Below are 13,361 nucleotides of genomic sequence, written 5' to 3' on the forward strand. Positions count from 1 at the left end.
CTCAGGAGGCTGAGGTGGGAGGATCACCTGAGCCTGAGAAGTCAAGGCTGCAGTGAACTGTGATCGCGCCACTGCACTCCAGCTTGGGCAACAGAGTGAGATCCTATCTCAAAAAAAAAAGATGGAATGAAAACACAAGTTAAGTGGCTGTTGTGATGTTGATGAGAGACCATGGTGATGTGTGCTAGGGAGCAGCCGTGCAGGTGAATAGAAGTGCGTATGTTAGAGAGTTCCTAGTCCAAGGAGAGTGGGTGTCAGCCCTGGAAAAGGAGCTTGAAGGTGATTCCTGCCCCTCAGTGCCCCCTCAAAAATCACAAGGAGGGCAAAATCACCAGCAAGTCTCACAGAGGCAGTGTGTATAGGCCAGCTGGCCTGGGCTGTGTTTGTCCAGGGAGAACAGCTGTAAGCTGAGCATTTAAAGGGCAGTTTTATGTCTTGCTTGTATAAACAGTGTAACGGCAGGTTCAAATTACTGTTTCAAGTTTGAATCCTGTTCTACTGCCTATAGCTGTGTATCCTTTGGCAAGTTATTTTACTTCTCTGAAGCTCAGTTTCTACTTTTGTAGAGTTTGTGTGCAAATCAAGTAATATTACGCTTACTGGCCAGAAATAACTCATTTATTTAATAAGAGGTCAGAGAAGTGCCTGGCACACACCAACACTTAACAACTGGAAAATTGCAGTTATTACTGTCGTTATCGCCATCATGGTCTTCCATCCTTCTGTTCCTCTTTCCCCAGTGTCGTGTATTAAGGCCAAGACAGTGAGTGGATTTGCTCATTCTCTTTCTCTCTTTTGCAAGGGGTAGGAAAAGGGGCAACGAGGGACCACGGGTTGGCACACTTTCCCTGGTGTCAAATTCCCAGGGAGATTTTGCTTGTTGTTTTAATACAGACGTTAAACTCCACTCTTCCCTCACCTCTCCCCTTTTATCTGTTGCATTTTGCCGCTGGACCTTGGCATTTATGCACACCACGCTCATCCTGTGTGGATAAACTCTCTGATCTCGGGTTGTCGCATACTTTCTGACCTTGAGAGTGTCCGCATCATCCTTGTGCACTGGGGTGTGGAATGCTCTGTCCTTTTGGGCTTTTTATGGCGGTGTCCAAGGACACATTTCTTTGTTCAGCATTCACCCCTTCTTCCTTCTTCCTCCATGTACTGTCCCTGATGAAAGGTGCTCCCCTCTTCCTGAGCCCTGCAGTCCTCTTCCCTGACGCCTTTCTCAGAACATCACTGCTCTGCGCTTTATGAGTCTTATCCTCTCTTGTGCTCTTTCAGGTCTAAGGCTTCAGGATACTCCAGGCACTACTCTGGAAGAGGTAAGTGAAGTGCATTGGTGGTTCCCCCACTGTAGCTTATGAGGTTCAATTAAATGCGTGGTGGAGAAATGGAGCACAGAGTTACTTGCTGGAAGGTATTCTTGTCAGGTTGGAACTGTCTCTGTTCCTAGTGCTGGGGACAGTGGGGAGGGGTTTGCTGCTGCAGTGGATGTTCATGTCTGGAACACCAAGATGAACTTAACCTAGGAGAGTAAATTTATTCTGCTTTAAAAAGTCCCATCAGTTTCCTTAGCCAGGCATGGTGGCTTGCACCTGTAGTCCCAGCTACATGGGAGGCTGAGGCAGGATGATCGCTTGAGGCCAGGATTTTGAGACCAGCCTGGGCAACATAATGAGACTCCATCTCTTTAAGAAAAAAAGTCCCATCTTCCCTAAAGTTGATATAGATAAGGGTGATTTGAAAGCTCTGCTGACATGCTAGATGTGGGACAAAGAGCTTATTTGTCCCTTGGAATATGACTATATGGCATGTGGCCATGTAAAAATCTACCAGTATTTCACTATCCTCTTTGCCCGTTTTATTTTCTGAAAAAATAAACTTCTGGTGGTCTCAAGGTAGAGGCCCACTGTGGCTCCTTCAGGCAGATTTTATTTTTAGGTATGTTTATTTTCACTCTGGGTTTTTTGCAGATTTTGGGAAGATGATGGGTGTCAGTGGCTAACTCACAATGTAGAAGGCTGATGAATTTGGCTACACAAACATGATGACAACTCTGGCAGCTCAAAAGGTCATCCCCCAAATTCATAAACAAAAAGCAGGGATAAAATGTTTGCATCAAATACAACAAAGATTTAAAGGATTAATATCCTTAAAATAAAGCTCTGTAAACATTATAGAAAATAGGCAAAGGACATAAGGGGATAAACCACAAAAGAGGCTCTGTGGTTGCCAGCAGACATGAAAAACTCATGAATCAATGCATGGCAACATATCTGAAAAATTACCCACTTGCACAGATTTTTATACATATATATATTTTTTTAATTTTAATTTTTTTTTGAGATGGAGTCTTGCTCTGTCGCCCAGGCTGGAGTGCAGTGGTACGATCTCGGCTCACTGCAAGCTCCACCTCCCAGGTTCACGCTATTCTCCTGCCTCAGCCTCCCCAGTAGCTGGGACTACAGGCGCCCGCCACCACGCCTGGCTAATTTTTTTGTATTTTTAGTAGAGATGGGATTTCACCATGTTAGCCAGGATGGTCTCGACCTCCTGACCTCGTGATCCGCTTGCCTTGGCCTCCCAAAGTGCTGGGATTACAGGCGTGAGCCACCGCGCCCGGCCTGCACAGATTTCATATATTAAGGCCTATCAGACTTCACAGCGTTGTAGTGATCCCTGCGGTAGAGTTTCATATCCTTATTAAACAGCAGAGTTGTGATGAATGAATTAGGACCTGTGAGTGGCGGGGGCTGTGGCAGGGTGGTGGGACCCCTGAGGTGGTCTGGATGTGGCATTTTAGGCTCTGCATTCATTTCTGTCTGGATACTGTAAACATCACTTTTTCCTCTAGTTTTTACTGTTAATGATAAGAAGTCTGATATTAATATTATCTTTCCTTTGTCAGTAAGCTGCTTGTGTTGGTATGGTTTTTGTTTTTTTGTTTGTTTGTTTGTTTTTTGAGACGGAGTCTCGCTCTGTCGCCCAGGCTAGAGTGCAGTGGTGCGATCTCAGCTCACTGCAAGCTCCACCTCGTGGGTTCACGCCATTCTCCTGCCTCAGCCTCCCAAGTAGCTGGGACTACAGGTGCCTGCCACCACGCCTGGCTAATTTTTTGTATATTTAGTAGAGACAGGGTTTCACCGTGTTAGCCAGGATGGTCTCGATCTCCTGACCTCATGATCTGCCCACCTCCGCCTCCCAAAGTGCTGGGATTACAGGCATGAGCCACCGTGCCCGGCCTTGGTTTTTTTCTGACAAGAAGTTTCAAGATTTTTTTTTTTTTTTTTTGAGACAGAGTCTCACTCTTTTGCCCAGGCTGGAGTACAATGGCGCAATCTTGGCTCACTGCAACTTCTGGCTCCCAGGTTCAAGCGATCCTCCTGCCTCAGCTTCCTGAGTAGCTGGGATTACAGGCGCCCGCCACCACACCTGGCTAATTTTTGTATTTTTTAGTAGAGATGGGGTTTCACCATGCAGGCCAGGCTGGTCTTGAACTCCCGACCTCAGGTGATCCACCCGCCTCAACCTCTCAAAGTGCTGGGATTACAGGCGTGAGCTACCACCCCTGGCCAGAAAATTCTTTTTATAATGACCAAGCTGGAGTAAGTCCCATAGACGTGCTTCTGTGTGGGCTTTGCTGTCTCTGCTATATGCATGTTCCTGCTTCTCCAACTGCCGAGTGTATGCCTTAGAGGACCTGATCTTGTCCTTAGGATTAACATGGCACATCTGGGATGCCATCCTCGGGAGGAGAGAAGTGTCTTTAAATGAAGATTTCTCAGTCTCAGCCCTCCTGAAATCTTGGTGTGGGATCTGTCCTGTTCATTGAAGGATGTTCAGCAGCACCCCTGGCCTCTGTGTACTAGATGTTAATAGCTCTCCCCGAGTTGTGATGGCCAAAGACATCTCCAGACATTGCCAGATGTCCCCTGCAGGGCAAAATTACTCTGGATTGAGAACCACTGCTTTAAATGAACATGGATAGCACGTGAATGAAAATGCAAAATGTGCATGAATATGCAAACAAGAACGACCACCCCAGAAGAATTTGATGTGTGTACCTAGCTCTCCGTATTCCACTCATGGAACTTCATGTTCTGGCAGCAGTTTCTTTTGTTTTCCTTTTTGGCCTTCTGATTTCTGAACTCTAAAATTTGTGTAATTCGTTCTCTTTTTTATTTCTTTACATTTCGTTTTTCCCCTGGCTCATCCAAAGTGTTTATTGAACGAAGTGTCCCATGAAGAGTTCCTCGAACAGCAAGTTCTGTACTTGTATTTCCAAACTTATTGCAGGCCTGTCCTCACGTTTGCAGGGCAGCTTGGTTGGATTCTTTATTCCTAATGGGAAGATAATTGGTGGTAAGATCTGACCTCACCCTAATTGGAGTACCAGGGGATGCGCTCTGCCCTTCCCACTCCTACCTGTTTGCATTATCTTTTTCTTTGTAAAAATTCAGGCATAGCTAGGCATGTTTCATCGTATGTATGCCATTCCTTGGAGGGATCCTCTGTGCCTTCTCATTTTTTTTTCTTTTGAGACTGAATTTCACTTACTCTGTCACCCAGGCTGGAGTGCAGTGATGTGATCTCGGCTCACTGCAACCTCCGCCTTCCAGGTTCAAGTGATTCTCCTCCTCAGCCTCCCGAGTAGCTGGGATTACAGGCATGCAGCACCACTCCTGGCTGTTTGTATTTTTTTATTTATTTATTTATTTTTAGTAGAGATAGGGTTTCACTATGTTGGCCAGGCTGGTCTCAAACTCCTGACCTCAAGTGATCTACCTACCTCCCAAAATCTTAGCTTCCCAAAGTGCTGGGAGTATAGGCATGAGCCACTGCGCCTGGCAACCTCCTCTTTTTACTGCTTTTGAGTGTCTTCCCCTGCTTTTAATTGGGCACGTGTAGGGAATTTAGAATTATTTTAATGCCCATCTAATCATGATTAATTGGCTGTATCTGCATTGCCCTGTATAGTAGCCACAAGCTACAAGTATCTTAAATTTTGATTAAAATTAGATACAATTAAAATTCAGTTACTCATTTGCACTAAGCACATTTCAGGTTCTCAGTAGCCACATGACTGTGTTGGATAGGACAGATATATAACATCTCCCTCATTGCAGAAAGTTATATTAGGTAGTGCTGGGTTATGAGATATAAACCATATGCATATCAAAGAAGTACCTTAGCTATTTTTTTTCTCTCTAGTATAGTGATGTTTTTGATAGTTTGGTTTAGTGGTCCCCCTCTCTAGTGGGCAATTCAGAATCAGTGGGTGACTATAAATGAAGAAGGGATTGGTGCCTGAAAACTGTAATTAGGTAAAGTATTTTTTGGATGCTTGGGTATAATGTGTAGTGTGACTTTTTTTCTGTGCAAGAAACTCAGTGACTGCATGGCCTGTGTTGTTTTCATGCTTTGGGGTGATTTGGCTGTGCTCTTCTTTTCTAGGTGCTAAGAGATGCCGTTTGCAGGCCTCATCTCTGCCTGAGAATCGGGGGCTCCAGGCACTAGAAGAGCCAGCTGATCCTGGGCTCCTAGCTTGAATAAGCCTTCACTTCCAGCTGCTCTCCAACGGCTGTCCAAACTACTCGTTTCTCTTAATGATGGGTATTGGTAAGAATACCACATCCAAATCAATGGAGGCTGGAAGTTCAACAGAAGGCAAATACGAAGACGAGGCAAAGCACCCCGCTTTCTTCACTCTTCCGGTAATCATATTCCCCATCTTCCTTTCTTAAATCTCTTGAAAGTAGTTTCCGTATGGAATCAACATAGGATTGGCTTTAATGCTCATGTTTTCAGTGAAGGTTAAGGCATTTGCAAACCAAGTACTTTATATGTGAGATAGTCTTTGGGCTAACTCTCGGGTTTTAGCTGTGCTCTCAGCCTGGAGTCATCTGCTGGGATTAACTCCAGGAAGGAAGTATGCATTGCTGTTAACATTTTAAATCTAGCCCAGTGCTTACTGTGTCCTGGAGGATGTTGAAGGCTTAATTTTATCTTCAAAAATGTACTCTTAGGAAATAATGTGCAACCCAACATCACACTCATATTGCAAGCTGGGAGGATGAATGACTTACTGCTTGGAACCTCACTGTCCATGTGTATTATGGCAGCAGTGTCCAGCGTAGAGGTAGTTTTATCCAAATAAGTGACAGCAGTCAAATAAGGCTGATTACACACATTCATTTACATTCAGTAAGAACATTTTTTTCCCAGATGTAGGATGATGACTTGATTTGTATAAAGTTACCTATAATGTGTTGGTTTAAAAACAGAAAAATGCTCTTTAGAGAGGTCTTGCCTCAAGATGGTTTCCTCTTAATATTGGAGATGTGGTTAATGGCAAGAATAGTATTCTAGGATTTTTTTCTTTTTTTTTCTTTTTTTTGAGACAAGGCCTTGCTCTGTTGCCCAGGCTGGAGTTCAGTGGCGCCCTGAAAGCTCACTGCGCCCTGACTTCCCAGGCTTGAACTATCTTCCCATCTCAGTCTCCCGAATAGCTGGGACTATAGGTGTGTGCAGCCTGTAGTCTACTACAGCTGGCTAATTTTTTCTACTTTTTGTAGAGATGGGGTCTCACTGTGTTGCGCAGGCTGGTTTTGAACTCTGGGGCTCAAGTGATGCTCTCGCCTCAGCCTCCTAAAGCACTAGGATTATAAGCATGAACCACCACGCCTGGTTTCAAGATTAGTTATTGTTATCAATGTTGCATCTGAGACTATTGGCATGCCCCCTGGCCTGATGATAAAGGGACTCAACAGTAAGACATTTGAGGGTAGATGGATCTACAGAGGTGTCAGGATTATTTTTTAAGACTGGGTCTCACTGTGTCACCTGAGTTGGAATGCAGTGGCACAATTAAGACTCACTGTAGCCTTGACCTCCTGGGCTCAGGCAGTCTTCCCACCACAGTCTCCCAAGTAGCTGGGACCACAGATGCCTGCTACCATGCTCAGCTAATATTTTTTATTACTTTTGTAGAGACAGGGTCTCCCTATGTTGCCCAGGCTGGTTTTGAACTTAAGAGTTTGAGCTCAAGCAATCCTCCTGCCTTGGAGGATTCATTTTTTTTTTATTTTTTCTTAAAAAAAAAAAAAGAAGAGACTGAGTCTCACTCTTGCCTATGCTGGAGGGCAGTCGTAAAATCATAATGGAACTTTGAATTCCAGGGCTCAAGCCAACTGACTTAGACTCTCGAGTAGCTGGGATTACGGATGCATGCCACCAACCCTGACTTGAACATGGCATCTTTTTTTTTTTTTGAGACCGTCTTGCTCTGTCACCCATGCTGGAGTGCAGCGGCACCATCTCGGCTCACTGCAACCTCTGCCTCCCGAGTTCAAGCGATTCTGCTGCCTCAGCCTCCCAAGTAGCTGGGACTACAGGCATGTGCCATCACGCCCAGCTTATTTTTGTATTTTTAGTAGAGATGGGGTTTTGCCATGTTGGCCAGGCTGGTCTCGAACTCCTGACCTCAGGTGATCCACCCACCTCAGCCTCCCAAAGTGCTGGGATTACAGGTGTGAGCCACTGTGCCCAGCTGAACATGGCATTTTTTAAGTACATTGATTGACTGCTTTCGTTCACACTTTATTTATTCGTTTATTTTTTAAAATTGTATTAATTCTCAGAGAGCTGTTTAACTAATTTTACAACTGGCATTACCATTTTCTTTTTTCCTATAATGAAAAATTTTGAAACTGGATTTACTTCACTGTTGAAAGCTTAAGGTTGACACAGGTTTTCTAGGGGAAGAGGCATCAGTCAGTTGTTCAAGATTAAATTAGATGAACTTGAAGAGTGAACGGGAAGGTTTCATGCATGGGGGTTGCCTCGTCTCTTTGGTGGCTTTATTTTATCTTACAGCCCAGGAGATGATTCACTGTCACTTCCCTTTACTTTTGGGACAAGAACTTGAACATGTCTCACCCACCTGCCTTGTCATTATGGTCCAGAATTTAAGATTTACTTATTCTAGGTTAAACTTGTAGTATTTCATCATTAGCAGTTGAATTCATCATTGTATGTTGTCAGCTTCCTACTTCCTTGTTGTTTCTTGCATTCTTTTTCTTCCCTCTTAGTTTGCTTTTCATTTAAGATACACTGATGGTCTATGGATGGTCACCATCTTAGTCTTTGTACATCTGGAAATAATTGTAGTTTGCCCTCCACTATTACACAGACTTCTGTGAATGATATACCCCAGCCTTCCAGCCTGTCCTCATTTCTCTTCAGCTGCTTTCTCTAATGATTTGGGTATCCTCTTCCAGGCACTGCCTTCTGGATGAGTCCTTCAGCATTTTCCGGTTTACTTATTTTTGTATACAGTCATGTATTTGTGTTGAATTCTTATTGCAATAGTTATACTTCTTCTAAAATTTTAATTTGGTTAACTTCTGCCTATTTTTGGTCCTTAATTTCTTGTATATATGTGTTTCTTTTAAATGTGACTTCATTTAAATCATTGGGAACCCTGATATACTATATGAAGTCCCTCCCTAGTTCTCTTTCCATCTGGAATCTTCTGGGAATTTCATCTCTTTCTCTGTGCTCCTGTGGGGTTTGTGTCTTCTCATTATGGATCCAGTCCAGAGGCAGACCCTAGGGTGGAGCCCTCGTTGTCTTCCCCAGGGTTGCCAACCATGGCATGGAAGAGTGGGGAAGCCTGCTGGCCTGGTTCAGCCCCCACCTTGTTCCCCCACTGGAGCCGAGGCTGCCTGGCTTAGGGCTTCCAGGCTCAGCCCAGCAGGTACCAATGTCAGCCCCATTTTTTTCCATAAGTGTTTTTTTTTTTTCTTTTTCTTTTCTTTTTTTTACACAGTGTCTCATTCTGTTGCCCAGGCTGGAGTGCAGTGAAGCGATCACAGCTCACTGTAGTCTCAACCTCCTTGGCTCAGGTGATCCTCCCACCTCAGCCTCCTGAGTAGTTAGGACTGCAGGTACATGCTACTGGGCCTGGCTACATTTTTGTATATATATATATTTTTTAAATTTAGAGATGGCATTTCTGCATGTTGCCAGGCTAGTCTGGAACTCCTGAGATCAAGTGACCCACCTGTCTCAGCCTCCCAAAGTGTTGGGATTACAGGCGTGAGCCACCGTGCCCAGCCCATACATGTTTCTTACGTATGGAAATGTTTGTCTTTTTAAGTTTGCCTGTTTTGAGGTTTTTCCCGCTATCCCTGTTACATTTTTTAGGGCAGGGTTGGGAAGGAATACTGCTCAAAGCATTAATTTCCAGATCCAACCTAAGTAGGAGTCCCTGTGAGAGCATGGGAGCTGGGAATGTGGACGTAAGCCATAGTTGGGTGTAAATATGATGTTAATTATAAAGTTGATTTAACAGTAGAGCCATTTAATTAAGGATGTTATGGAATTTTTATCCCAGTCTAGGGCTGTCAAAGGAAGCCTTAAAAGGGGAAGAAAATAGTTTTTAAAGTTATGCTAAATTGAACTACAAAGAGCAGGAATAGAGTTGGAATCATGGGATGGAGCTGCTGGGAGGAGAGAAATGCCAAGGATAGAGATGGCAGAGAGTCCAAACATGAGCTCCCAGGATGATTTGGCGTCAGGGATGCCAAGATGGATCTTAGTCTGAAGTCCCAAAGCTCAAGATAAAGTAGATTACATAAAAGAAGGAAAACACAAAAACAAAACCTCATCAAAGAATGTTTACAAAGGAATAGTTTGTGGGATGGAGTTTTGGGTTGTGGATAGTTTTGTTAGAAAATACGTTATAGGCTGCGTGTGGATGCTCAGGCCTGTAATCTCATCACTCTGGGAGGCCAAGGCAGGAGGATCACTTGCAGCCAGGAGTTCAAGACCAGCCGTGGCAACATAGCGAGACCCTCATTCATACAAAAAATTTAAAAATTAGCTGGATGTGGTGGTGCATGCCTGTAGTCCTACCTACTTGGGAGACTGAGATGGGAGGATTGCTTGAGCCCAGAGGTTCGAGGCTGCAGTGAGTTAGCAGTTGTGTCATTGCATGCCATCCTTGGTGAGAGAGCAAGACCCTGTCTCCAAAATATATATAAAATAAGAACAGGAATACAGTACTGCCCATATTGAATCACTAGTGAAATTGCTACCCTGAGTCAACTTTTAAAGTAGAAGACCATTTTGAATGATTTGCCCATTGACAGGGAAAAAGTGAGGGGACTAAGTTACAGTGGGTCGCTTCCCATTGCCTGATGGATGGGATTAGTGTGGGGGGAGCTGGTTGGAGGCAGGGGCAGTGGGGTAACACAGGAAGAATTGGTGTGTCTGGGAGATACCAAAGGCATGGGAATAGTAAGAACAGAGGTGAGGCTGATAGAAGAGATGATAGGAGGTTTTGAGGGCCAAAGAAGGAGATGTTTCGGATTCCCATCAAGATTTTATACATAAGAACCTGATTGGGTATATGTTGGCTTTGGAGAAAATATGAAGTCTAGGGAAAACCATACGTTTGGAGGGTGGGGAAGATGGAAGATGATGGGTTTTATTTGAGAAGTTGTGGATTTGAACTGCGGTGCTCCTAAAGCCTGCAGGCACTGGGGGTGTGGGACTTGACGCACACAGAGATCAGGAGAGCTATAAAGACTCACTGTGACGGCTCATGTGGGTGGTGACTGACCCTTTGAGAGGGTGCTGCCAGGCAGAGCTGGCAGAGGAAGATAGGGTTGAGGGTCTCACCGTTGGATATACCCGCACGTGAGTGACTGGGAGGATCACGCCAGGACATTGCCGCCTGCTAGTGCCTTGTTTCATTCTGGCCTTTGCGAATGTAAATATTGAAGAATAGCCAGCATGGCAGCTCTGGGTTTTATCTTTTTGTCTGGATCTGTGCTGTCCCACATCATGGCTGCCAGTCACATGTGACTGTTTACATTTAAATTAAATACTATTAAATAAAACCTGAAATTCACTTTGTTGGTTGCACTCGTCAAGCACTCCATAGCCACACGTGGCTAGTGGCTAGCCCATCTCTGCTTGCTGGTTAGGGCCTTGCAAGGCTGAAATGTTGGCTCTTATTTTCTCATTTGCCTCAGAATCCAAAGCTGGGCTTTAGGCTCTCAGCTGTTAAGGCATCTAGAGAAAGGTGTGCTGGAGTGCAGCGAGGTTGGGCTCCAGTAACCAAATCTGGCTGTTCCTGAGAACCAGGCTTATGGGGTGTCTCCTGAAAAGGGAGGCGGGGTGTGTGGCTGATAAGGATCTCGTCTTTAGAGATTCTCTTAGGCATCCTGTGTTGGATGAGTGCTTCCCAGATCTTTAAACAAAATAAAACAAAACACCTACACAAACATTTTACAAAGAAAAAGAACAAATCCATACTTAGAAGTAGAATGTCCACTAGGTCAAAGTAAGAACAAGAGATGTGCCAAGCCCCAGAACTCATGGAAATTAGATCATGTGGTCAGAGTTCATATCAAATAGGGGGAACATAGCAAAAGATCTTCTTCTTATCCCACAGGACTCTAGTTAGGCAAATTCTTGTGTTTTAAAGCTAGCTAGGAAATTCATAAATAGGGGTGAATGCCCATGGCAAGAAATAGGAACCAGAAAAAAAAAAACAGCAAAAAAAGTTCTGATGAATGATCATACCCTAGGGACATTGATCCCAAAGTACAGACAGGAAGCACAGCCAGAAAAAGGCTGTGTGTTTGCTCAGCAGTTCTTGGACCACCTAAACCTGGAAGCCCAGTTAACAGCCCAGACTTCCTGTTGGCACAGGCACGGCTGTGACACACACAGCCTGTTGTTTCAGTGCGTCATCATTCAGAGTCAGGGAAAGCATTTAAGCTTCCTTAAGCTTTTATTTCTTTTAACAGCCTTTGTAAGAATATTTGGGTATCAAGAGTAGATTATTCTGTCTGGAGACATTAGCGGCATGGACCGAGGAGTAACTTTATGAGGTTCAGTCTTACCAGAGAATGGGAGAAATACTCCTGGGTGTTCATAAGAACCGACCACTTCTCATCTTCCCTTGGTGTGTGTTCTTCAGAACATGTAATGGGAAGAAGCCACAGCCTCACGTTCCTCCATTGATTTAATGTGTCTGGTGCACATACCTGGTAACCAACTGCTTACAGCCCAGTGGGGGACATATGGCAAGACAGCCAGCATACCATCGGTGTTAGGGTTTGAATTCCGCAGGGGTGCTGTGATAGTGTTCACGTGAGACCCTTGCCCAGTCGTGTTGTAGGGTAGGCCTTGCCAGTCAGATGGAGGTTCCCAGGGGAGATAACATGGAACTCCTAAAAAATGTCTAGGTGTAGTAGGTCAAGAGGAGGGAGACTGAGGGCCTCTCAGCTGAGGGTGTGCATGGCAGTGTCCTGCTTGGGGCACAAGTTTAGTGCAGAGTACAGTGGAGGTGGAGATGAGCAGCAGGGATGCTGAGGAGAGGTCATAGTAAATTTGCTCGTTTTGGGGTGGGAAATTCCTGCGGTGGGTGCTGGGGCAGGAAGGGTCTGGAGATAGGAAGGCAAGTTAGGGTGCTTACGCAGTCCAGGTGTGAGCCGATAGTGACCTGACCTGGAAAGTGCGGAGGAAAGGAATTCTTCCATTCAGCAGATGGTTATTGGGCACCTGCTTCGCGTGAGGCTCTGTCCTGGAATTGGCCTCCTAGTGATGGTGGGAGGAGAAAACAGTAAAGAAACAAGCAAATACGTCAGTCTTCTGGCAGCTGGTCACAAATTCTGTGAAGAAAAATAAATCAGGGAGGGGAATAGTGAGAAATAGAATGTGAGGTCAGACAGTGATCATACAGGACCTGCAAGCCATTCATTAATTTGTTCTTTTAAAAATAGGAACTGGGTGCCACTCACAGGTCTGGGCTCTAGAGAAGGGCAATGAACAGACAGACAAAAATCCATGAGTTTCCATCCTTTTTTTTTTTTTTTGACAGTCTTGCTCTGTCGTTCAGGCTGAAGTGCAGTGGCATTATCATGGCTCACTGCAGCCTCAACCTCCTGGGTTTAAGCCATCCTCCCACCTCAGCCTCCTGAGTAGCTGAAATATGGCACATGCCACTGTGCTCAGCTGATTTTTAATTTTTTTTGTAGAGACAGGGTCTTAACTATGTCACTGATCTCAAACTCCTGAGCTCAAGCAATCCTTCTGCCTCAGCCTCCCAAAGTGCTGGGATTACAGGTGGGAGCCACTTCGCCTGGCCACAGGGCTTCCATTCTGGTGTGGGAGACAGGCAATCCACAATAGAAATAAGTCAAATGTATAGATGTTAGATATTGACAAACACTAGGGAAAAAAATAAGGTAGAGGTATGGATGCTGAAAATTCAGGCGGCCAGGAAAGGCTGCACCAAGAAGGCGACCTTTGAGTAAAGTCTTGGAGGACTTGTGGGAAGCCTG

General features: G+C 44.8%; 1 protein-coding gene across 9 annotated transcripts in view; it reads left to right on the plus strand.

The window, feature by feature from the left end:
- Nucleotides 1–13,361, plus strand: part of SLC23A2 (solute carrier family 23 member 2) — a 151,155-nt gene that overhangs the window by 65,373 nt on the left and 72,421 nt on the right. For 4 of the 9 annotated variants that reach the window (XM_054541692.2, XM_024238913.3, XM_024238915.3 and 1 more), the window contains 2 exons: nt 1,282–1,322; nt 5,455–5,714. In XM_054541692.2, the coding sequence (XP_054397667.1) occupies nt 5,607–5,714 (108 nt within the window). In that variant the 5' untranslated portion in view covers nt 1,282–1,322; nt 5,455–5,606. Of the gene's footprint in view, nt 1–1,281; nt 1,323–3,638; nt 4,363–5,454; nt 5,715–13,361 lie in introns of those variants that run through there. The other 5 variants (XM_063720707.1, XM_024238916.3, XM_024238912.2 and 2 more) reach the window with 2 other exon arrangements.

This window comes from Pongo abelii, chromosome 21, assembly GCF_028885655.2.
Source record: "Pongo abelii isolate AG06213 chromosome 21, NHGRI_mPonAbe1-v2.0_pri, whole genome shotgun sequence".
In the NCBI taxonomy this organism is placed as follows: Eukaryota; Metazoa; Chordata; class Mammalia; order Primates; family Hominidae; genus Pongo; species Pongo abelii.